This window comes from Daphnia pulicaria, chromosome 11 (genome assembly GCF_021234035.1).
Source record: "Daphnia pulicaria isolate SC F1-1A chromosome 11, SC_F0-13Bv2, whole genome shotgun sequence".
Classification (NCBI taxonomy): Eukaryota; Metazoa; Arthropoda; class Branchiopoda; order Diplostraca; family Daphniidae; genus Daphnia; species Daphnia pulicaria.
This window is the reverse complement of record NC_060923.1, coordinates 2,079,870-2,103,603: the sequence shown is the minus strand read 5'-3', so window position 1 is coordinate 2,103,603 and position 23,734 is coordinate 2,079,870. Positions and strand designations below refer to the sequence as shown.

Genomic DNA, 23,734 nt, shown 5'->3' with positions numbered 1-23,734 from the left:
TTAATTCAATCAACTCCTTCCTTATACCCGCAGCTAGCACACCATTTCCTAGTGCTCTACCCCGAATCAAAACTCCTCCCCTTTACTCTATTCCGGCGGCGGAGATGTGACCAATCGCTGAACGGGGGGCGGTTTGATTCCTTTCCATTGGTTCCAACGTTGTCCGGCAGCTTCTCCGTGCTGTCATCGGCGCCGACGTCGTGCGTGAGATCGCTGCCTTTACTGACTAAGAGGACGCTTAAACGATGGCCGTCCAGTGGACGCGTGCAAACGTCTCGTTGAACTACTCGGGAAGATGTAGCTGATGTAACGCACGCAAGTAAATTCAGAGTATAACTGAAACTTTGATTCGTGACAAATTGTTGATTTTTTTAAATTTTAGGTCTGTCAACTGGGCATTTTATTTTTCAATTCATTTGGTTTTTCGGTAATGTTGGCACATGATGTGGAATGGAAAACCAAGAATTTGACGTTCGGATAAAGAATTGAATTGAGTGAAATGAAAGGGCTGCCACTTCACACGGATTTAGCTGAATTGAGATTAAGAAAAAGACGCAAGATGAAAAGCACAATTAATAAGGTGTGTGCACTTTTCCCCAAAATGTCTTTATCGTTTTGTCTAAACACCATTTGAAACAATACAAAATTCGAAGTTTTTCTTTATTGAATTATTTGAAGAGAAACTACCGTAATTAAAAATTTAATTCTATGCTATCTTAAATCTTCAACAAAAAAAAAGGCTCCTCAATGCAAAGTACCTTATAGTGGACGCTTTTGGAAAGTCTTGGGATTTCTTATGCTCTCCTTAATGTCATATTTTAGAGCTTCTAAATCTACACTTACTTAGAGTGCAAGAAAGTTTTATTATTGCTGCTACTTGCACAGTTCTGCTGGTATTCAAATTACTAATGTGCTGTTTCCAACAGGATTGCAACACAGAATAAGCCCTTACTTATCTGAATTTTATCAATATCAACAATAGAAATGCAATAATTTCAATTTCCAAGGAACATGAAAAGATTGCCTCTAAAGTTATTAGCAAAAATGTAAAGATTGGTTTTGCTGGTTTCGAAATAGATGATTTAGCGCCATTACAATTTAAACGACTACTACATTACACAATTGACTACTAGATGGCGTTTTGCCCTACCGGCAGACGAAGTAACCTCTTTGACTGCAGACTAAATTTAAGTTCAGTTTGCCAGTAGGTGGCCTACTTTCTGAATGTTATTATTGTGTTGTTCGTGCTCGTTGGTGCTATCGATGTTGGATTGTTAGATTACTAAATATTTCCTTCACGATTTCCTTACCCAACGTAGTTTTCCATTCCCTAGTTGATTGTGCAAGTTAAAATTCCTGTCACTCTGAGAACTGGTTAATTATTATTCCAATCATAGAGGAAGCGTTTATTTACAATGGCAGCATGTTCTTGGTTTAGCAAATAACTATGTCGTATAAAGAACTGGAAGTGGGATATCAAGGCTTAAAGGCTGCCTCTTTCTATATCGGCGACGAGTCCGAAGGAGCAAGTGCTACTTTAGCAAACGAAGCTGGGCTTGCAAGTGATACACTGCCCACAACCTATGAATACGTCTACACTTCGGCTAGTTCACCAACGAGAACTTTTCACCCAAACTGCCCAATTTGCCTCCAGAAGGTTAGAACATGTCCAGCGATGTTGTAGTATTACTTTTTAATTTTATTTTTCATCGTTTGTCTTGTTCCTATTTTTTGGCCTGTACAAATATTTTTGTTATTACCATAATCTTCTCTTTCTGTTGCTGGTTTTTATGTTTTTTGGTGCTTCTTCCTCAGTCTGTCAGAGTTTAAAAGCTTGGGTTTTCTTTTGGACACAGCTCTAGTGGACCTTTCCAATCCTGACTGATTGGTAACCATATTTTGTTTTATTTTCCTGTTTAGTTTCCCTTCACTTTTGCCCACATTTTTCTCCTCATTTCTCTAATTCTCTATGCCATGTTATTATTTAAATTTGGTGAAGGGCATTTTTACAATTGTATTATATATCATTACAATCTCAACAGAAAGTTTTGAGTGTGCTGATGCATGGGAGTTGATCCCGGATTTCAGTGAAACGTGTATTAACCGTTTGTTTGTTTCCTGCAATCAGGGTGAAGAATGCCAGGAATGTCCTGACGATTTATTTGGCAGTGATCTGGATCCTCTATTGGGAAGAATGGAAAAGGAATACGTTGACACCGGTAAGCAGGTCGTGGCCGGCATTTGTGCCATGGCAAAAAAGTCTAATTCGAAACCGATGAGAGAAATTTTGGCAAGACTCGATGAATTTGATTACATTAAAACAATAATCTTTCCTGAGGAAACCATCTTGAAGGTATTCATGTCATTTTCTGCTAGTTGATCTTATATCAAAATAACGTTTTAACTCTCAGGAGCCCGTTGACAAATGGCCAGTCTGTGACTGTTTGATATCGTTCCATTCAAAAGGCTTTCCATTGGACAAAGCTGTGGCTTACGCCGAGCTTGTTCGCCCATATACGATCAACAATTTGCGAAAACAATTTGATCTGCAGGTTAGGGAATTCAATGAACTATTTGTTTCTAAAATTCAGTATATTAACTAAATCGTACGCAGGATCGCAGAAAAGTTTATGGGATCTTGCGGAGGGCCGGGATCGCTTTACCTCGCTTTGCTATCCTAGATCGAGATTCTCCAGATCCAAGCCGTAAGTTCATATTTAAAAAAAAATCAAAATCATTGCGATGAAACTGAACAATTATTTATTTTGCAATTTACTCAGAACACTCGCTGATCGAATCAGAGGATCACGTCGAGGTTAACGAATTTATTGTTATCCTTTTATTTATATATAATTATTACAATATTTATAAATTATTGTAATATTTATTATAATAATGTAATCTAATCTTTTTCGAAATAACTGACTTAAAGGTTAACGGGATAGTTTTCAACAAACCATTTGTTGAAAAACCTGTTTCAGCGGAAGACCACAATATTTACATTTATTATCCGACTTCGGCTGGTGGCGGATCCCAGCGTCTATTCCGCAAAGTTAGAATCAAACTTTAAAATGTTAACCAAGGTCAATTTCATTGTTGACTGCATTTTAGATTGGAAGTCGGAGCAGCGTCTACTCACCCGAGTCAAAAGTGCGCAAGAATGGATCGTATATCTACGAAGATTTCATACCAACTGATGGAGCTGATGTCAAGGTATTTATCTCCAACAGACACCCGATATATCACAACAACTGTAATTGGTGGATGTTTTTCATTTAAGGTTTATACCGTGGGCCCAGATTATGCCCACGCTGAAGCGCGGAAATCCCCTGCGCTAGACGGCAAGGTGGAACGTGATCACGAGGGGAAAGAAATACGATATCCAGTTATTTTATCCAATCTCGAGAAATTGATTGCTCGTAAAGTTTGTCTTGCCTTCAATCAAACCGTCTGCGGCTTTGACCTCTTGAGGTAATATCCTAATGACGTGCTGTTTATTATTAATGCTCAATTAAAGTATCTTGGTTAGGGCGAATGGCAGGTCGTTCGTTTGTGATGTCAATGGCTTTAGTTTTGTTAAAAATTCGGCGAAATACTACGACGATTGCGCCAGGATTCTTGGAAATATGATTTTACGTCGTTTGGCGCCCACTTTGCATATTCCGTGGGCTCTGCCTTTCCAGCTCGATGACCCACCGATAGTGCCTACGACTTTTGGCAAGATGTAAATGATTTCAGCGAAAAAATCGAAAAGATAATTAATCAGGATTTCATTTTTGCCAGGATGGAATTGCGTTGTGTTGTGGCCGTCATTCGTCACGGAGATCGGACGCCGAAGCAGAAAATGAAAATGGAAGTTCGTCATCCCAGGTAAAAGAGAAAACATAATTCATTATGCTCAAGAAAACTTTAATCCTTCACAATTTATTTGTAGATTTTTTGCTCTATGGTCCTCATACGAATCCGAAGTCAATGGACGCCATTTAAAACTAAAAAAACCTGCACAACTGCAGGAAGTACTCGATATAGCCCGCTTTCTCTTATCAGAAGTAGAAGCTGGTTCAGCTGATCGGGAACTAGAAGAAAAGCGCGGAAAATTAGAACAACTCAAAACTGTTCTAGAAATGTACAGTCTTATTTCGTTTATTTACTCTGGAAAACTAATTTTATATTAATTGGTGATTTTATCTTTAAAGGTATGGCCACTTTTCAGGTATTAACCGAAAAGTTCAACTCAAATACCAACCCCGTGGTAGACCACAATCGGGCTGCAGTGAGGAAGGTATTTCCATGCGAGTTAACTAACTTAGTTTTCAGTAATCATGCAGTTAAAATATTGTTTTGCAAATCATTTCACAGACACACACAATGAACCGTCTTTGCTACTAATACTGAAATGGGGCGGAGAACTTACTCCAGCCGGAAGAGTGCAAGCAGAAGAGCTTGGGCGCATTTTCCGTTGCATGTATCCAGGAGGTCAAGGTCGTTTTACGTTTTTCCAATTTAAATATCAATGCCCCCAGACCTTACATTTGGTTTAGTATGCATTGCAGTTAGTTTATTTTTGTCTTGTCTTTAGTCGTGTGTCACTCGTTGTTTCGTCTTTCTGTTTCGTCTTTCTGTTCCGTCTTAATTCTATACATTTCTAATCTGGGTTTGTTGTTCACGAATGCAGGCAATCAGGGATTGGGACTGCTTCGTTTGCACTCGACTTATCGCCATGATTTAAAAATCTATGCGTCAGATGAAGGTCGAGTACAAATGACAGCAGCAGCTTTCGCAAAAGGTTTGCTAGCTCTCGAGGGGGAGCTAACTCCCATTTTGTTCCAAATGGTCAAATCGGCCAATACCAATGGATTACTAGATAATGACGGTGAAGCTTCTAGTCTGCAACACATGTAAATGAATTGCGTCACTTGTTTTCTAGAACATTCGTAACCTTCTTCCTTTTCTTACAGGGTGAAATCGCGTCTTCAAGAGTTACTGCAAATGGACCGTGAACTAACCGAAAATGAACATCGCGAGATTAATCCGTGCGGAGCGCGATCGATTGAAGCCGCTCTTCATGTCATCGGGAATCCCGTTCAGTGTTGCGTCAAAGTGTATGAACTAGTCTGCAAGTTAGTCGAAATTGTCCGGTCCAAACGCGATGATCCTAAAACAAAGAGTATGTCTAGTTGGATTCTTTTTAAATTGAAACCGCATTTCATTTCCTTTTCATTCATTTGTTTCCAAATGCAGATGGCATGTTGTATCACGGCGAAACATGGGAACTGATGGCCAGGCGTTGGGGTAAACTAGAAAAAGATTTCAAGCTTAGCGAAAATCCCTTCGAGTTTGACATATCTAAAATTCCCGATATTTACGACTGTATCAAGTATGATATCCAGCATAATCAAGCGGCCCTGAAGTAATTTATTCATAGTTTCAACTGTTTTACTTGATTCAGTTCCTAACTAAAGATTAATTTAGGTTCAATCACGCACAAGAACTGTACATGCTAGTTAAAGCTCTTGCTGACGTCGTGATACCGCAAGAATACGGCCTTTCAGATCAAGATAAATTGGCCATTGGACAAGGAATATGCAATCCATTAATGCGAAAAATACGTGCTGATTTGCAACGCAACATTGAAGAGGACTTGCCAATGTCGGACGAATCTGTTAACCGCCTCGATCCCAGGTTTTGATTGTGAACACTGGCTTTTCGAACAGTTTATTATTAATGATTTTAATCGTTTATTCAGATATTCGCATGGCGTTTCCAGCCCTGGCAGGCACGTTCGTACGAGGTTGTACTTCACCAGTGAGAGCCATTTGCACTCATTGTTGACGGTACTCCGTTTCGGTGGATTGGTAGAGGTATTTACATACTTAAGTGAAACATTGTGAATACATTTGAATTGTGATTAATATAGGGAGGGGAAGGTGCTGATGAACAGTGGCGTCGTGCTATGGAATACGTAAGTCAAATATCGGAACTCAACTACATGTCCCAAGTGGTTATAATGCTCTATGAAGACCAAACAAAGGATCCCACATCCGAGCAAAGGTGAAAGAATATTTGGTTTCTGTGAGGTTTCTTAAAATTCATCGAAAACAATTAATTACTCTTTACAGATTTCATGTTGAGTTACATTTTTCACCCGGTGTCAATTGTTGTGTGCAAAAGAATTTACCTCCTGGGCCAGGATTCCGTACCCATCACAGAAACTCGAGCGTAAGTCATACAAATTCCGTTAAATTCAACCTATTTCTTATTTAATCCTTTTGGTGTGCAGCCAACCGAAACATCGCCTAACAAGAGCTGCCCTACTTCAATTCCACCCGGATCGAACTCGGTTTGTTCGCCTAATTGCACACGGATTGAAGAAGAGGATCTTGATATTGCAGACGTAGTGGATCATTCAGAACAGCCGAAACATTCCTTCCTCAATCTGTCTGTTCCGGTGCGTACATCAAGAACTTCATCTGGATCTGAAAGTCCGTCGATAACACCTCCGAATACTTTGAAAATTCCGATAATTACATCGGAACCTATTCCGATAAGGTAACTTCACATTTTTATTTTTAATTGGTCAGTAATTGAAAGCAACGATTTCTGCTATTAAGGAACTCGCCTGGAAGGAATCCATTGGATAGTCCTCATTTGAGTTTCCCGCCAACATCGAATTCATCGCCTTCACTGATGGATGTCCCCGGTGGTCTAATAATGAACAGTAGCAATAGTAGTTGTGCAAGCCAGCACACTCCACCACGCTCCTATCGAGTCAGCAAATCTCCCGATTTTGAACCGCAGGGTCCGAGAGCAAAAGGTTTGACCATTTCCCGTTTTCTATGGTACCTTCGTATAGAGATTGTCGCTAACAAACGCATACGAATGAAACTTATACCACGACATTATTTATAATCTTTGTTCACTGTGGGGAATGCAGCACACACCATCAGTGGTGTTGGCGTTGCCGCGCCGACCAGGTCCCTAGATTTGGATGAAGGTATCGCTACCTTAATCAGTGTTATTTGCCAATTAGTTTTTGGTGCCTTGGCAATTCTTGTGCAATTTGTAATGTGCTGTGTTGTATGCTCTCCGCGCTTTTGTGGAACCAAAACAAATTTCAAACCAACTATAAGATTGAATCCTGTTTAGATTCCGATCTACGACGCCATCGTCACTCGATTCCTGGCCATTTGAACGTCTTGATGACTCAGCGCCAATCGGTAGTTGCCAAACGCAAACTTAGCCAACATCAGCACCAGCATCCCGCCCTATTCAGCACAGCTGTCATTAGTGGAAGCTCCAGCGCACCTGAATTAACAGCCATCTTGCCATCAACCGGAACGGCAATGGGTCTCGGTTTGGCCAATTTGGCAGCCATAGACCCTTGCGTTTCTGTGGGCGTACCTGCCATACGCCCTCTCGAGACACTTCACAACGGTTATTATCGTTAACATTTATTTTTCCTTACATTTTATTTATATTGTTTATTATTTTCGTTAAAAGGATTGTCTTTAAAACAGCTGGATCAGTTCCTTGAACAAATGACCACGTTACAGCCTCTCTGTAGTCCTTTACCAGGGGTGGTCACCAGTAATCCATTTAAAGACTTGTAATTTAATTTCGAGATTTTCGGTTCTGTTGACAAGGTTCTTTAGGTAAGTCACCGTTGTCTAATCGTTGAATGATAGTTTGGTTATAACGAGTCGTGCTACAAGGAGCATTACAGAACATGGTGCAACATGTTTAAATTCCTTGTAGATGCTCTTTAAAAGTTAAGCGTCACTGTTCCGTATTCCCAATCGTCTGTTTAGTGATTCATTTAGTTACCCTCGTTTGGCATGAAAACAGTAAAAGAAAATAAACTGCCAATCAAAAATCCATTGCAGTGATTCTACAGAATAATAACATGATTAACATCCTTGGATGGGCGAAGTTTTTTACATTTATATTAAAGCGAAATTAATGAAGAAAAAGAAAAAAAAAGAAGTGAAGAAAATGAAGAAAAAGAAAAAAAAAGAAGAAACCAAAGACCAAAGGCTACACGGGTTAAGTCGTGTGTATCTAATAACCCACTAGACGGCGTCGAAGGTGCGCATAAATTTAATTGGCTGAGGTTTCACATTATTGCCAGCAGATGCCACCGTGGGCATGTAGGCATCTTCTGATTCCTGGCTTTTAGTTGTTTTGAGAGCAAGCGACATAAGTTAAGGCCCAAAACTCTTTAATGTTGTTTAAGCATTTATGCGTTATTTAATGAGTTGCACACGTAATACTGTAATGAATCGGTTGGATTGTCAGTTAATAGACTAATTGTTCCTGTTTAACGATGGATTTGCAAGTTACACACAGAGATTTGCCGGGCAATCCTGTACCTTCAACTTCAAATGATGTAGTCGAGAACAACAATTCGGATTCCGAATCAGGTATTCAACGATTAGAAATTCAAATTTTTTCATTGTTTGTATTTGAACTCATCTATTGTAGAATCAGATGTTGAGAGTGAAAATGAGGACGAGGTTCAAAGCTCAGACTCTGACTCTTCCACTGGAAACTCCGCCACTTGTCCAATTTGCCTATTAAAATTTAAGGGCCAAGCCATTGGCTTTCCTGAAGTCTGTGGACATCCGTTTTGTCTTGACTGTATTCTTGAGTGGTCAAAGGTAACATTCTAGCACAGAACAAAATACGATAGGATCTGAAATCAAGATGCATGATTTTCCAGAATAATTCACTTAATTTTTCTCTTTTAGACTGTCCAAACTTGCCCCAATGATCGTCGTAAGTTTGACAATATTTTAGTGAGACTGGATTTAGATGGTGAAATTGTAAGGATAGTTCCTGTGAATGATAATCAGAGCAAAGATGAAGAGGAAGATCCTTTCCCTGATATTACTGGGTGTCAAGTATGTATTTATATTGGTCTATGAATATTTTGTAAGATGAAAATAATGTTTAACATGTTGTGATAATGTGTCTGGTGTGATTTAGGTTTGTCGGAATGCAGACCGAGAAGAAACTATGCTGCTTTGTGATAGATGTGACCAGGGCTATCATATGGACTGCCTTGATCCACCGTTGGATGAAGTACCAATTGAAGATTGGTTCTGTCCGCAGTGTGATGGTACTCAGGCTATTGCGGGTGCAGCTAGGCAAAGGGCTCCTTTGACGTTGCGAGTAAGGAGAACTGTCCAGCGAAATAGGCAGATTGCCTTACGTAACTCGTCAGTTGCAAAGAAGAAGAAGAAAGGCAAGAAGAGGAAAACTAGGTATCGCAAAAAGACGAAGGGAAGGAAAACCAGAAAATCGAAGAAAGCTGCTGCCATACCTGAGCCTCGTAAAAGATTGGCCGGATCTTTGGGGATGTATGACAAGGGGACTTGGGGCTCTGCGCAAGTTGAACCTGGTCAGTTCTCCCTGACTGGAAATCCGAACGCGCTAGACGGTGTCGAGTAAGATCAATTTACACTTAATTAAATGTTATGTTTGCCTTATTAGCATTGTTCCTTTATTTGCAGTGATGATGAAGATGAAAGTATCCGAAATCTCATTTCTCCGAAGAAAGAGCCGAAATCTTTGATTGCCATTCTAGCTGAGAGTCGCAAGGCGCAAAAGTCAATTTATTCATTCGCACCATCCGTCGCCATGAGTGTTCCAGTGAAATCTTCAGCTCCCAAGTTGAGCAGCAGTAGCACTGGGAATCCAGATCTTCTTGGCAGCATTTTAGCTTCGCAAACCCAATTGACTACTTTTGGAAAGACCGAAGTGACTCGTCCGAGACCACGGAATACCAACTCCAATCGAGTATTAGGGGCTATACTGGCGTCCCAAGCTACTCTCAGCCGTCTTGACGAGACCCTTAATCGCTTGGGGCAACAACATCAAGCTGCTTCCGCGAATAAACCCAAACCAAACCAAGCGCAAAAACCTCAGAAAAGTAACAGCACTCATCAAAGTGATTCAACAGATCAAGGCAGTAATTCATCGACAAATCAACAAAGCCGTTCGTCCAAGGAAGAATCTTCAAATTCCAACAGTAATAATCATGGTAGTACGCGGAGCAACGGTCAACCGAGCGGAGAGACTCTTTCCTCTAATGGAAATGGATTTTCCGGTGGGGACGATGGCAGCGGTGAAGATCCCAATCGTGATCAAAAGAAGAAGTCCGATCCGGATGATAAGAAAGACGATGTTGACGAAGAAGATGTCGACCTTTACAGTGATATTGAATCTATTGAAGAAGAGAATCATCCACCTGAAATTTTGTCCAAAATTGAGGTAAATTTAATTGTCAAAGTATGATTTGAGAATGCTTTTGCATCGATTTTTATTTAAATAGACAGAGGAAGATCGAATTCCCGAGGAAGAAGATGACGAGAAAGGATTGGTTATCGATGATATTGCTGATGACGCGGAAGACTACGGTAGACGTTCAGCGGAATCAAGTAGCGATCCAGCGGATGGCGATTTTGCTAGCAAACTTTCAAACGAAGAGGCGATTGAAAAGGTGGAAAAAGAAGATGTGGTAGATGAGGTACGACTGACGCCAGTTTCACAAGCTCCGCCGACCGTACATAAATTTCAGCATGGAGGTCTTCCGGCGGCAGCAGCTGCATTGACTTTTGGCCCAAAAGGAGGTGTGGTTTCTCGACCACAGCTTCGTCCGCGTACAGGGCAAATTGCTCCACCAATGATCAACGACTTGATGAAAGCAAACCTTGTTTCGTCCATCACATCGGCACTGAAAGAGACTCTCACCTCTGCGCTGCTGGCTCAAACTCAACAAGACTCTTTGGCATGCATGGATGAAGATGAAGCTCTTCCTGCTCCCACTTATTCTGAAACTAAAGATCCAGTGAAAACGGTTGAACCTGTGGTCAAAATTGAAGAACCGTTGGAAACCACCGAATCTGCTGTATTGGTTTCTCCGATGGTAGTGGTTGCCCCAACAGAAGCTGGGCTTAAAAGTGCTGGACGGAGGCAGAAAATGGAAGACATTTTTGGAAGTGACGATGACGATTCCAAGAAAGAAATCAACCACCTTGAACAGATATCGGATTGTGAAGAGGGCGAATTAGACGAGAGTGAAGCCGATCAAGACGATTCGGATGAAGAACCTCCACCTTCCACAAACCGGATTGTGCGGATGCTGACTCCTCCCCCTGCCTCGCAGAAGCGACCGCTTGAAAAAAAGGGTCTCAAAGATTGTGAAGAGGGTGAGATTGTGGACAAGAAAGCTGCCAGCAAAAAGCGTGCCAACGCCAAAAAGAAGAAATCCACCGGTGACGAAGTTATTGTCAAAACGGAAGACTGCGAATTCCTACGGTCTGCTGGTATTGGAGGCGAGAGGAAGGTAGAACTGTCTTTGGAGGACGAAGGAATTCCTTCCACATTCAAAAAGCTGGACAGTGGCAAAACTCGTCATTATCGTCATCAAGGTGACATCAAAGTTGTGGAAGGACGTGGCGACGTTAAACCGAAAAAAGAACAAGACACGTCAGATGACAAGAGATCGAAACGGCAAGAGATTAAGCATTACGACGTCCGGCGTGTGGTGGAGAAAAGATCTCGCAGCGATCGGCATCATTCGTCCTCCAAGTCGGAGCATCGGTCACGTTCGGATTCGAAATCTAAAAGCCGAGAACATTCGTCCAAGAAGACTAGCAAACCTCGACGGAAACGAACTTCCTCCTCATCGTCGTCGAGTTCTTCTTCTTCCTCATCATCTTCGACTTCTCTTTCATCCCTATCACCTGAACGCAAGAAAGGAAAAGAGAATCAACACAAACGGTCGAGATCTTCGTCGTCCGATGGGGAGCGAAAGAAGCGCAAGACCAAGTCGTCGCTCAGGTCCAAAGAGAGAAGCGACGACAAATCATCAACGAAAGAAAAGAAGAAAAAGGGGAAGAAGAAGAAAAAGATCAAAGACAAACACAAGGATAAGAAATCTCACACAGCTTCGGAAGGGAAAAGAAGTGGCGAATTGGGAGCGCTGGGGGCTGATCCTAATGCAACTTGCGGTGATGATATTGAAATACCCAGTAAAGCCGTTTTCGCATCGGGTGACAAGATTGTCGTCAGTCTTCATTTTGGCTCAAGTAGTTCCAGTAAACCCCTGGTTAAAAAGAAGAAACGAAAGGCCGAATCCAAAGATCCTGTGAGTAGCAGTAAGAAGATGAAAGAAGAAGTTCGATCATCTCCAGAACGGACGGATCGATCCAAAAAGTCACAACCGCATCCTCCTTCTACCCCCGTGACAAAAGCAGAGCCGACTGAGAAGGTTCATAAAAAGCCTCATTCTAGCAGCAAACCGGAACCGTCGACACCCAGTAAACAAGCAGTGGTGAAACCGCATTTAGAATCCAAATCTCCCGACAAACATGCAACCACACCAGACGGAAGTAAAGGAGTCAGTTGCGCCAAAGAACCTACCCAGAAGCCGATGCCGCCAACTCCTAGCCGACGTGGGGAAGAAGTGAGAGACGTCATGCGAGGAAGAGGTCGAGGACGTCCAGCAGGAGGTCGACCCATTCGACCTCGATCTAAGCCTGTCTTGATTGACATAGAAACAAGTCGAGAAATTCCGTTGGACGATGCTCGACCTAGCGATGTCATTGTTTTGTCGGATTCTGTTGATTCAGATGAAGAACCGCATCTTCCACCCCTGCCACCTCTACCTCCGCCCGCACTGCCATCTCAACAACCTCCCCAGCTTCCTCAAGCTCAACATTCAACACCTCAGCCACCTCCTCCCGTACCCCTCACGAAAGGCTCTTCGGCGTTGACTTCCATCAAACCAAAGAGCGGCGGAGGGAAAAATCTCTTGTTTTCAAAGCATGGAGCAGCGGCCGTCAAATTTTCTTTGGCTTCTAAATCAAATTCCATCAAGAAGCTTAACAATCCGTTGCTTCTGTTGGGTGCCGCCGAAGAGGAGGAGGAAGAAGAAGAACAGCAGCAGCAGCAGCAGTCGACGACGATGCCGACCTTAGAAACCAGCCCCAGTAAATTGCAGAAAACAACACAAGACAACATCACGGATTTGACCGGGAAGATGAAAGAAGATGACAATTTTCTGATGAACCTTCCATTACCAGATGGTCCAGGTCGAGTGGTACATTCTCCTGCCAAGGCAGCGGGCAACGTCTCTCCTATATTCAGACCAGCCACACCACCGGTCAAAGCAATTTGTGCATCACCATTGCCTACCTCCACCTACGATCCGTCTCAACCGACTCACACTCCTTCCAGTGGAGGTTCAACCCCGTCACGTTCACCCAGTCCCGTGATGGCGTCAGCAAAATTGCAGTCAACTCTGCCTCCTTTGCCACCTCCTCCAACACCGCCCATGATGTCCTCCTTCCCTCTTCCTCATCCTGGGGCCGTGCTGATGCCTTGCATGACATCACTCCCTCCACCACCTCTCCCACCTCCTCCGTTGCTGACCAGTGCCCCACCTCCTTATGCAGTGCATGCTTCAAACTTAATTTCAGGAGTGTACAACACTTCTTTCCCTCCGCCCAATATCGCTGGATTGCTTCCTTTGCCTCCTGCAGTGGCCCCGCTACTCAATCAGGTGATGAAGGTGACTTCAACAGCGCCGCCTCAGCTGTCATTTTCAACGTCGATCGCTATCCATGGAAAACCCGGTCGACCAATGACACCACCATCACCGACGCCCAGTGAGGGAAGTGACATATTTGGTCCGCCGTCTGCGTCTCCATCATCCCCCATGTCCGATCATGAACCTCAGCAAAGTCAGGTTACACCTAGCAGTAAACCACGCCCATCGGCCCCATCTCAAATACCGACGTCTTCGGCAAATGCATCCAGTAGCTCAAGTTTCGACTCCATTTTTCAATCAGCCAGCCATCAACGTGTACGCACCAGCAATCAACGATCGGCGTCGAAACCAACCCCCAAGATTTCGCACTCGAAATCAGCAGCTAAACCAACGCCCGTCAAATCGGCGCTACCTGCTGGAACGGATCCGTCGGTATCCATTACGACGACTATAGGCCCAGATGGCAATGAAGAATGTCCTAGTTCGGCGGTTGAACTCCAAGTCAAAGAAAAGGTATTACTAATTTATTATTGCTTACCAATTGAATGTTTTAACAAATTCTTGCTTTGCAGTTTCTCAAGAAATTAAACCGTCAAGAGAGAGTGGTGGAAGAGGTTCGTTTGGCACTCAAACCATACTACACCAGCAAACGTATTTCCAAGGGCGACTACAAGGAAATTCTTAGGAAATGTGTTCCCAAGGTAACATCCGTTCTTCTGCGCTCAACCTAATATCGAACTAATGTGGTCAATCTTTCTGTTTGCCATTAGATTTGTCATACGAAGAGTGGCGAAATAAATCCCATCAAAATCAAAGAAATGGTCAAAGGTTACGTCAAAAAGTTCCGCTACCAACATAAAAAGGAAGTTTAAAATCATTTGAAGGAAGCCCTGATGTGACTATTGACTAAACAAATGAGTTTTCGAAATAATTTAAAAATCGACAAAAATCTTTCTCGCCCATTAATTATTTTTGCGAAATGAATGGTTACCATTTCATGTATTGGCCCACCATGTAATTTTTTTTCCAGGTTTGCAAGATATTACACATATGTTCACATTTTAAATTAAATATGACATAAAAACGATTGATTTCAGATTATTACATTATTCTACTTAATGAAAGTCATTTAAACTGTTGCCAAATCGACTCTTCGACTTCGAAAATAGTTCAATTAAATGTCTTCATTCATTTTCATGCGTTTGTAATTTTATTATTTGGACAGACGGAAGTGAATCGAACGCAGATATTGATTTAAAAAATCCCATGTCGTTATCACGAAACAAAAGAACTTAACAAAAAATTCTCGAAAATATTATTTCGATATCAAATCAAACTCCCGATTAATAATTAAACGTAAAAAAAATATCTAGATTTTTCTCGCAAAAAAAAATAGCCAAGAACTTAATTCAATTTTTGTTGATGAAAACCGCGTTTTTTACGTTACGAAACATTAGTTCTAGAACAGTCTGGCTAGTTCTTGAGTGTACACTAGCGCCAGCATAAACGTTGTTGCCGTCTACGGTTTCCGAAAACGACTGTTTCGAGCGTTTTCCAGTCGGTGTCTTGTGTTCGTGTAGTGTTTGTCACGGATTCCCAACGTCCAACCGTTGTACTTCTCTGCTCACGTTAAAGCTGCCGAGAACCCTCGTGCCTGATACCTGATCATTTGGTGTTGTTTCTTCACATAAAGTAAACTATTTTTATTCCTTTATGCTTGACATTGTATTCTGTCTTACTTCTGTACGACCATCCTTAACACTGGCGAATCTCTGTAAATTATCGCCGTCATTTCGCACGTGGTTTCTTAGCAACGAGCCGGCTCTGAAAATTTCCCTCCCCCTAAATATCCATAACGTCATTCGCTTGACCATTTTTGGCCGTTGGAATAGGGCATAGGTAGAAATATAAGCTGTTTACTCATACAATTTCTCTCCTCATATTCCAATTTTAGACATTTTCTCCCTTCTCTTTAAAGAGTTGCCAGCTGGTTGAGTCATTTCCTTTAAAAAATTAAAAAAAAGTTTCTCTAATTTGTGCTGTCTTCTTTCAGTCAAAACATTTAAGGTTTCAATTTCTGACAATGTTTGTTGTTGTAATAGGAAGATGGCCACTACACCAGTAATTGGAATTGATTTTGGCAATGAATCTTGCTTCATTGGTGTTGCCAGAGCTGGAGGCATTGAAGTTATTATCAATGATTACAGTCAGCGTGACACACCGTAAGTTAGATCAAATTAGCATTTAGATCAAATTGACCAAAACAGTTATTGATTCTGTGTTTTGTTTAGGAGCTTTGTTGCGCTTACCTCAAAGAACCGGATGATGGGAACATCTGCCAAAAATCAGATCATTACTAACATCAGCAACACAGTGTTTGCTTTCAAGCGTTTGCTTGGGCTCCGATTTGATGATCCTTTGGTAGCAGAGGAGCAGAAACATTTGCCTCAAACTCTGGTTTCCACACCTGATGGAGAAGTTGGATATAATGTATGGTATTTGGGAGAAGAAGTCACATTGGGTGTGAGGCAAATTGTTGCTATGCTTCTTACAAAAGTGAAAGATATTGCTGAATCTGCTTTGGAGTGTAAAGTGTTTGAGTGTGTCCTTGCTGTCCCATATTTTTTCACTGACGCGCAGAGAAGAGCTCTTTTAGATGCTGCTGCCATCGCCGATCTTCAGGTAAATTTTTTTTAAAGTGCCAAATTTTTTAAAACATTCTAATCGTTTTTTATGTAAAGGTTTTGCGTTTGTTGAATGAGCCCAGCGCTGCTGCAGTAGCATACGGTCTTTATCGCACTTCCACTGACCTGCCAAATGCCGAACAGCCACCCCGTCATGTCGCTTTCGTTGATTTTGGATCTTCGGCTTTGCAGGTTGCTATTTCAGCATTCCACAAAGGCAAAGTGAAGGTATACATTTTTATTGTTATTACTTCATCCTAACTTCATCCATTGTGCAATAACATTTATTCAATTATCTCTAGATGTTGGCCTGCACCTTCGATCCTGCCTTGGGAGGTCGCTCCATCGATATTACCATCGCTCATCAATTGGCACAAGGATTTAACAAGCCAGGAAGCGATGTGACCAAAAACAAGCGTTCCTGGATTCGTCTCTTAGCTGAGGTTTGAAAATAAATAACAATCATTCGCGCTTGTCAGATAAGTAATATAACGTTCAATATTTTTAGGTTGATAAATTGAAACGTCAAATGTCTGCGAACGTCTCTGCCCTTCCTATTAACGTCGAATGCCTGATCGATGAAAGAGATTTCTCTGCAAAGATGAAAAGGTAAATATAAGCTAAAATACTTCTTTGATGTGTCATCAAGTCGTTTCATGTGAATATTTTTAGATCCGACATGGAAGAGCTTTGCGCCCCTCTCTTCGAACGAGTTGAAAAAACATTGCGACGATGTCTTACCGAATCGGGACTGAAACAGGAAGATATTTCTGAGATTGAACTTATTGGTGGCTCGACTCGTATCCCAGCTGTCAAATCACTAATCGAGCAGGTCTTTGGCAAACCACCCTCCACAACTCTGAATCAGGACGAATGCGTTGCCCGTGGCGCTGCTATTATGGCTGCCATGCTGTCTCCTAGTTTCAAGGTCCGTGAATTCTCTCTTACCGATCTTCAGCCCTATGCAATCAACTTGAATTGGAGCGGTGAAGACGTTGAGCACGGGTAAGTTTATCTTTTAATTTGTCGATTGGTAATTGAAGTAGCTGATCTTTTATATTTCATTTATTTTTAGAGAGATGGAAGTATTCCCCAAGTTTCACAGCGTTCCTTTCTCCAAGATTCTAACATTCTTCCGAAAGAGTCCTTTTGTGTTGACTGCTCGTTATGTCGATCCGGATGTCGGTCACATTCAGAAATCCGATACTATATCTCAATTTCACATTCAAGGTGTAAAGCCTGGCGCTCAGGGTGAAGCGCAAAAAGTTAAAGTTAAGGTTCGATTGAACCTTCACGGAATCCTTCAGGTGGTGTCAGCCACCATGATGGAGAAACAGGTATAATTTTACTAGGTTGAATTTTTGGGATATTGAAAACAACTAATTTTCTTCATTTTACAGGGAACTTCTCAAACCAATAGTGAAGTCACTGCAGAGGCTGCCAACACTGAAACGGAAAGTATGGAAACAGAAACGTCTCCAGAAAACCAAGAACCAGCAGCGGATGTAACTAAAATGGACACCAATGAAGGGGAAACACAAGAGGGTGAAAAAGCAGCCGCAGCTCAGCCTCCTCAAACTAAACAAATTGTCAAAGCTATCGATCTTCAGTTTGAAAGTAAAACAAGCAGTTTCACTCAACAAAAGATACAAGAGTTGACAGAACGTGAAGTAAGTGTTTTTTTTCTTTTCGTTATTTAACGAAGGATTTCAAGGATTTTTTTAAATATCTGTCATTCTATTGTAGGCTGGTTTCCGATCAGTTGATAACCAGGAGAGAGACCGCATTGACTCGAAGAACGCACTGGAAGAGTTTGTTCTAAACATTCGCGGCCGCGTCAACGATTCTGACGACTTGGAATGTTATATTGAGCCAAATGTTCGAGATGAACTTGTTCAAATGGCCGATACCACTGAAAGTTGGCTTTATGATGAAGGCGAAGACTGCAAGAAAAACGAATACGTCGAAAAATTGCAGCAGCTTCAGGTTGGTTCAAATGACATTTTGCTGCAATGTTATCTCGGCAAAGTTTTAATATTTGTTTTAATTTTTATTACGTTTAGAATTTAGCTGCTCCTGCACAGGCCCGTAAGCGTGATCATGAAAGCACTCCTCGTGCCGCCGAAATGTTTGCTGCTTCTTTGAATCGTTTCAAGAAAGCGTACACTGCTTACAATAGCGGTGATGCAGCCTACGATCACTGGACGCCCGAAGAAGCCAAGAAGTTGGAACTAGCAATTGCTGAAAAAGTTTCTTGGTTGGATGCCAACATCAGCCGTGTGAAGGCAACTCTTAAGACTAAGGACTTGCCTATTAAAGCCGCTGCCTTCCATAGCGAACAGCAGGTAAATTATCCCACTCTCCCTACCTCATCCCGAATAATTCTCATGTCACGATAATTAACATGCAATATAAATTTCCGTGCAGGCTTTTGAAAGCAGCATGAATCCAGTTTTGAACAAACCCAAACCACAGCCTCCTGCCCCACCGGCTGAAGCTGCACAGTCGGGCAAGCCAGAGGATGCTGCCAACGCCGCTCCACCTACTGGTGAGAAGATGGAGACGGAGTGAGTTGGGTCTTGGGACTCGTACTTTAGCCACAATTCAATTGGAAAACATTAATAAATAAAATGAACAGCTTATGATCTATTAATATCAGGACTTTTTTCCCCGTCACGTCAAACTAAATCATAAATGTTGGTCTAGTGATCCTCGGCCGAATTTGTTTCCTTTATGTTAGATCGTTTTCCCAGCCGACTGTGGTGAAACGGATATTTCCCTCTCTCCCCAACTTCATGTATTTGTTCATTTTTCTTTCAGCAGAAAATTTCTCGCCACATCTTGAATGTCCATGCTGAATTACTTTACCTTATATCCACTTTAAGAAAACAAATAAAACCGTTTCATTAGTTCATTTCGGTATGTCTATATGCGGCACCCCAGACCCATTACTAACCTTTTTAGGATATTGCAAGGCATCCAGGAAATTGAAAAGGCGAATTTTGTCACAGTAATTTTCCGGAACAAATAAATTACATGGTATAAAATTTGGGATACACAATTTTATTAGTTTAATTGATTTGTTTAACCAGCTTCCAGGTAAAACAAGAACAAGGTTATCCCACTTAGAATAGCAGCCAGTGTCTTATCAATCGTGATATGCAAGTAAGTAATCAATAGAATTAATATGGTTAATTGGTGTACTCTTCAATTATAGATCGGAGTTACTTATGCAGCAGAGGTTACAACTTAGGGTAATAATTTGTTTTGCCACAGTGTTGCCATAGTGATCCTTGTTATGAGAGCAGCAATTTTCTCTAGAATTTAACAAAGTTCGGCCTGCGTTGATCCGAGTCCGACTTCTATCTCTTCGTAGGAAGACGGAATGAACGAAGAAAATCTTGAGTGGGGTTGGAAGCCCATACTAATAGCTATGCGCTTCATCGGTTTTGATTTGAGAGATCCTTTAGTTTCTCCTAACAACATTTGGTTTAATTTTTATTCTTTTCTATGTCTTGTGTACACTGCATTTTGGCACGTATTCGATTGTGTCGACACCACAAAGTTTTTCATGAGGGTGGTGGACTCGGATCCTCCTTCGAACATATCATTAGTCGTTATCACGAACGTTATGGTTGACACCTACAACAATGCGTTTCATTCCGTTGGAATCCAACTAACTGTTTATTTCATGGCTCGCTCTAATTGGAAGGAAATGTGGCAGGCTGTTCAGCGCGTCGGAAGAAGATTCGATTTTAAATTCTATGAAAATTTAAGGATAGTTTCATCATCAGCTGTAGTTGCCGTCGTAGTGATAGTAATAGAATTAGAATGTTTTGAAAAGTGCAATAATCAATTTTTCACACTTTTATCAACAGGAACTATACCTTTTGGCATCAGGAATAGTTTACACTGCTTTAAGCCCTCATCTTACCTTTGTCCTACATGGAAAACTCTTTGCATTAATTTTGGCGGAAATCTACAGAATTTGTGGATCAAGTTTGTTTATTGTTTGCGCCCTTAGTGCTTCAGATGTGTTTAGTCAACTGAAAAATGAAATTGATGAAGCAAGTCGGCATTTGAATCCTCCTGATGCTTCATCTATTCTTAAATGGAAACATACTCACGCATTGGCTTGCGTGTACGTTGACTCGATTAACCGTTGCTTCGGACCAATTCTTCTGATCGACATTTGTTGCATCTTCCTGCGGATGATTAATTCAGTTTTCCAAATCTCTGTAGGATTAAACGTACACAAATCCAGGTCAAGCATTTATCATACCTTGTACTCATTAGAGCTTTTTTTCCAATTTTGGATCGTTTGTGTCGTCGCCAGCAGACTTCAAATAAAGGTATGCCGTATTTTTTTAAAATTAATATACTTACCCTGAATTAAATTTTAGGCAACGAATATTATACAAACAATCCGCAAGCTACCAACCGCAACTCTTGACACACAACGACTGGTAAATGGAATAAATATTTTGTCGAAACGAAACATATCGTTTTGATTTATTATTAATAATAATGTGTTTCTCAATTCTCATTTAGGCAGGAACTCTTCTGATTCAGGTGCATCATTCTGCGCCTTCCATATCCGCATATGGACTTGTAAAAATTAACAACAAACTTGTACTAAAGGTGACTAAATCTAAATTTGGTTGTTACAAAGAAAAATTTCTGAAGAATAGTTTATTGTTCCATGCAGCTGATTGGTACAACTTTTAGTTACTTCATTATAATCAATCAATTTTATTTACTGGAGGATCCATTACAACAATAGATAATATGTGTTTTTAAGTTTTAACTTCTTAGCATCACTGTAATAATTATGAATTACCTCACTGATGTGAATTAAAGCTGTTAGCTACTTGGTTTAACAGAAATTTTTGTTTGCTTTCTTTTCCCATGCTTATTTAGATGCATGTGGAAAATCAAACTACCCCCATATTTTGTTTCAAAGACGGAAATGATGGCTCTAGTTTTGCCACACATTTACCTTTGGAGTTTGGATTAATGATTCGAATCTTGCATTTACCAGAGCTTGCATTACGAAGTAAATCGTAGCGTAGCGGAACTTGGTGTGACGGAAGAATTTGTACCATGGCGTTTGTGGGGTTGAGGGGGGGTTAGGTTCCTGACAAGGTAATTCCTTTTCCTAGCCATGGAAAGGGGGAAAGGCAAATTTTCCGGTACAGCTAAGCAGCTAAAACAAATATTGCCGAAGGGATCCAGTGCGAGGCGTTTTGGGACGGGGACGAATGAAATTCGCCTGTTAAGATAAGCTCCTTTAAAAAAAATGATTGTGGAGCGGAAATCGGCATCGAGCTTCTTAAATGCAACCCCGCATTTTCATATGTTCGTCTGCAGTAAGTACTAAGTAAGTAACTACGGATGATGGTCATTGGTTCTTTTCAGTTTTTCATTGTCATGTCTGTCTGTGACTGACTCTGCAACTAACTTAAGATTCAAAACTCATTACTAGATGTCGCCAGTGTCGCCCATGTTGTTCTTTCATGGAGAAACGAGGCGAAATGAGCGAAACAAATTGTTGCGGATTAATTTATATACTTATTCCTGTGATTTCAAATACCAATTTGAGCTTCGTATCTTATGTAGGTTTATCTTCATCTAGTTTCCTTATTTTTATACTGTACAAACTTATTTTTTATTTCAATTCTAGATGCATACTGTCAGTCATTCCAACAAGTTGACTTAGCGCTCAGTCAATTTCAACCTATTAGGCCCATCATGATGTCAAAAGCCAAAAACTCATGTTTGAAGCAGACATATAGTGGAATAAAAATGTGCTGAGATAAGGTATTTCCCCATTACTGCTACCAGACCATTACCATTCAGATTATCATATATTGCTCATGAACCATAGGATCTTTTCTGAATCTCGCAATTTTGGTGGTGTACCCTGAAACAGCATGTTTTTTGTTATGGCTGTTTCTACTTCTGTTTAGAAGGCAACCCAGATGAGGGATAGGTAGAGTTTTATTTCTCATAGGTAAATTTGTAAATAACATATAAAATTTCCTTGTCCCATTGCCTACTTAGAGTTTTAGAGACATGAATGTGAAGTGACCTGCCATGTATGTACCAGATCTGCTTGATGAAAGTCAAATGCCTTACTAAATTCATCACCCGTATGATAAAGGTAAGCAACAATACACACTATCACCACACTACTGCAATAATTCATAACACTTTCTTTAGCATCAGGAAGTTTATCTCATCATGTGGAGTTATGCTGTTGGTTTCTGTGAATTCAATTTTTATGGTTTCTTCTCTCTTCCTGTTCTTATCATGAACATTTCAGTGTGTTTCTTAGAAAAGGTAAAGATTGATATGCTTTATTCATTGTTATATTTTTATTAATGTAAAACATTTGTTTTTACAGAGCACGCAGTTTAATTATTGAATCGTGCTGTCCTGGCACGGAGATTCTTGTGCCGATGCTGACCTTTGTCCATGACGGAAGAGGGACTTCCACCAACATCCTTATCTTCGCGACGCACGCTCATCTAGCTTCACTGCTTCTAAACACAATTTGTTGTACTTCACTGGCGACTTGACTAGTTTCTGGACCACTTCATGATCGCTTCCGTCCACTGTTACACACCTGTATTCACCACGGGATTATGCCCAGGTACCCAACAATTGACTTATTTTCGTAGGTTATCTACCAATACCAATACCAATAGTTGCGTTAGACTCTGTCTTTGTAATAGTTTCCAAAATCAGGCCCTTCTTACGCGCCAACGAAGTTTTACTTTTACGTTTCTTTTTTCTAACGCTAGATGGCTTTTTGATAATTTGCAGCTGTCAAAACAGTCAGTTTTAGTTACTTTGAACATCTCTTTTTACATTTATTGGCAGTTATTTTGTTGAAATATTTAGTGATAACTGACGATTACTATTCCAGCAACAAAGCTCACTTGTTAAATTTTCGATATTTGCTTCTTTTTTTCTACTTCCGGTTTTCACATTTCAGTCAGTAGATCAGTAAATATTCATTCGAGGTACAAACGAACCATATATTCGTGATCCTCGTCAAATTTGTGGTAAAGTTCATGTAATCTTTTTTACGTTTTCGTACTTCCGGTTTCGAAAATTTTCCTGAACTATAGTTCAGGTTTTATGTCGTCTGCTACGGTAGCGTTCGGTCGTGTGTGTAAACAGCTCCCAAGATCTTGCTTGTTTTCGTGAGAAATCCTGACTTTTCGTGCCCCAAAGTGCGCCCACTCGTGCAGTTAAGTGTTCCCCACATTTCGGCCGTGATTTTAGTGCACTCGGGCAAGTTTTATTCTACTGTGTCAATCCATCTGACAGCCCTTCGCCCAGGCCCAAGCTCCAACTTTCTTCCGCTAGAGGTCCTTCCTACTGTTTTGCGCCTTACACCTGTTTGCCGTGCAAAACACTACTCCGCTGCCCAGCAATCTATCTACGGTGCTCCGACTATTCTTGGCCGCCCCATTACTACACCGAG

The 23,734-nt window shown here is 41.1% G+C and overlaps 4 protein-coding genes and 2 long non-coding RNA genes across 11 annotated transcripts; all 6 read left to right on the top strand.

The window, feature by feature from the left end:
* Positions 1–112: 112 nt before the first annotated feature.
* On the top strand, positions 113–668 carry LOC124315776. The gene is made up of 2 exons (XR_006911663.1): positions 113–319; positions 383–668. It is a non-coding gene; the product is annotated as an uncharacterized LOC124315776 (long non-coding RNA).
* A 541-nt stretch (positions 669–1,209) lies between these two features.
* LOC124315110 (inositol hexakisphosphate and diphosphoinositol-pentakisphosphate kinase-like) lies at positions 1,210–7,874 on the top strand. Of its 6 annotated transcripts, none has more exons than XM_046780518.1 (26): positions 1,516–1,657; positions 1,816–1,888; positions 2,129–2,353; positions 2,412–2,552; positions 2,615–2,705; positions 2,781–2,815; positions 2,933–3,052; positions 3,112–3,213; positions 3,281–3,471; positions 3,530–3,724; positions 3,784–3,870; positions 3,935–4,126; positions 4,197–4,282; positions 4,360–4,482; positions 4,676–4,898; positions 4,959–5,167; positions 5,242–5,410; positions 5,473–5,682; positions 5,747–5,861; positions 5,918–6,051; positions 6,120–6,219; positions 6,281–6,549; positions 6,612–6,814; positions 6,935–6,994; positions 7,147–7,434; positions 7,501–7,874. In XM_046780518.1, exons 3-26 carry the CDS (start codon positions 2,195–2,197, stop codon positions 7,608–7,610), a joined length of 3,612 nt encoding a protein of 1,203 aa, XP_046636474.1. In that variant the 5' UTR covers positions 1,516–1,657; positions 1,816–1,888; positions 2,129–2,194; the 3' UTR covers positions 7,611–7,874. The 6 variants fall into 6 exon arrangements, with proteins under 6 accessions (XP_046636472.1, XP_046636471.1, XP_046636470.1 ...); XM_046780520.1 differs by having other exon boundaries at positions 1,532–1,657; positions 1,857–1,888; XM_046780516.1 differs by lacking the exon at positions 1,816–1,888 and having other exon boundaries at positions 1,210–1,657; positions 3,542–3,724.
* A 156-nt stretch (positions 7,875–8,030) lies between these two features.
* Positions 8,031–14,752, top strand: LOC124315095 (serine/arginine repetitive matrix protein 2-like). The gene is made up of 8 exons (XM_046780479.1): positions 8,031–8,420; positions 8,482–8,657; positions 8,748–8,900; positions 8,986–9,446; positions 9,513–10,272; positions 10,334–14,068; positions 14,128–14,256; positions 14,326–14,752. The coding sequence occupies exons 1-8, from the start codon at positions 8,324–8,326 to the stop codon at positions 14,425–14,427; spliced, it is 5,613 nt and encodes a 1,870-aa protein (XP_046636435.1). The 5' UTR covers positions 8,031–8,323; the 3' UTR covers positions 14,428–14,752.
* Positions 14,753–15,092: 340 nt separating this feature from the next.
* LOC124315152 (heat shock 70 kDa protein 4L-like) lies at positions 15,093–19,153 on the top strand. Its single transcript, XM_046780613.1, has 12 exons — positions 15,093–15,247; positions 15,658–15,777; positions 15,847–16,237; positions 16,297–16,467; positions 16,542–16,682; positions 16,748–16,848; positions 16,912–17,244; positions 17,315–17,576; positions 17,640–17,909; positions 17,986–18,225; positions 18,303–18,584; positions 18,667–19,153. Exons 2-12 carry the CDS (start codon positions 15,662–15,664, stop codon positions 18,808–18,810), a joined length of 2,451 nt encoding a protein of 816 aa, XP_046636569.1. The 5' UTR covers positions 15,093–15,247; positions 15,658–15,661; the 3' UTR covers positions 18,811–19,153.
* A 125-nt stretch (positions 19,154–19,278) lies between these two features.
* Positions 19,279–21,107, top strand: LOC124315674. The gene is made up of 4 exons (XM_046781494.1): positions 19,279–20,591; positions 20,643–20,705; positions 20,791–20,880; positions 20,948–21,107. The coding sequence occupies exons 1-4, from the start codon at positions 20,451–20,453 to the stop codon at positions 21,020–21,022; spliced, it is 369 nt and encodes a 122-aa protein (XP_046637450.1). The 5' UTR covers positions 19,279–20,450; the 3' UTR covers positions 21,023–21,107.
* Positions 21,108–21,728: 621 nt separating this feature from the next.
* On the top strand, positions 21,729–22,575 carry LOC124315725. Its single transcript, XR_006911603.1, has 5 exons — positions 21,729–21,854; positions 21,923–22,059; positions 22,127–22,231; positions 22,303–22,402; positions 22,462–22,575. It is a non-coding gene; the product is annotated as an uncharacterized LOC124315725 (long non-coding RNA).
* The last annotated feature ends 1,159 nt before the right edge of the window (positions 22,576–23,734 follow it).

Bases quoted from the DNA above. Each gene is read 5' to 3' on its own strand.
- LOC124315110 (XM_046780514.1), top strand. From the start codon at position 1,448: ATGTCGTATAAAGAACTGGAAGTGGGATATCAAGGCTTAAAGGCTGCC. The intron at 6,052-6,119 runs GTGAAAGAATAT...TACTCTTTACAG, and splicing joins GATCCCACATCCGAGCAAAG to ATTTCATGTTGAGTTACATT. The intron at 6,995-7,146 runs GTATCGCTACCT...AATCCTGTTTAG, and splicing joins GTCCCTAGATTTGGATGAAG to ATTCCGATCTACGACGCCAT.
- LOC124315674 (XM_046781494.1), top strand. From the start codon at position 20,451: ATGATTAATTCAGTTTTCCAAATCTCTGTAGGATTAAACGTACACAAA. The intron at 20,706-20,790 runs GTAAATGGAATA...ATTCTCATTTAG, and splicing joins CTCTTGACACACAACGACTG to GCAGGAACTCTTCTGATTCA. The intron at 20,881-20,947 runs GTGACTAAATCT...TGTTCCATGCAG, and splicing joins ACAACAAACTTGTACTAAAG to CTGATTGGTACAACTTTTAG.
- LOC124315152 (XM_046780613.1), top strand. From the start codon at position 15,662: ATGGCCACTACACCAGTAATTGGAATTGATTTTGGCAATGAATCTTGC. The intron at 17,910-17,985 runs GTAAGTGTTTTT...ATTCTATTGTAG, and splicing joins AAGAGTTGACAGAACGTGAA to GCTGGTTTCCGATCAGTTGA. The intron at 18,226-18,302 runs GTTGGTTCAAAT...TATTACGTTTAG, and splicing joins AAAAATTGCAGCAGCTTCAG to AATTTAGCTGCTCCTGCACA.
- LOC124315095 (XM_046780479.1), top strand. From the start codon at position 8,324: ATGGATTTGCAAGTTACACACAGAGATTTGCCGGGCAATCCTGTACCT. The intron at 8,658-8,747 runs GTAACATTCTAG...TTTCTCTTTTAG, and splicing joins GTATTCTTGAGTGGTCAAAG to ACTGTCCAAACTTGCCCCAA. The intron at 10,273-10,333 runs GTAAATTTAATT...TTATTTAAATAG, and splicing joins AAATTTTGTCCAAAATTGAG to ACAGAGGAAGATCGAATTCC.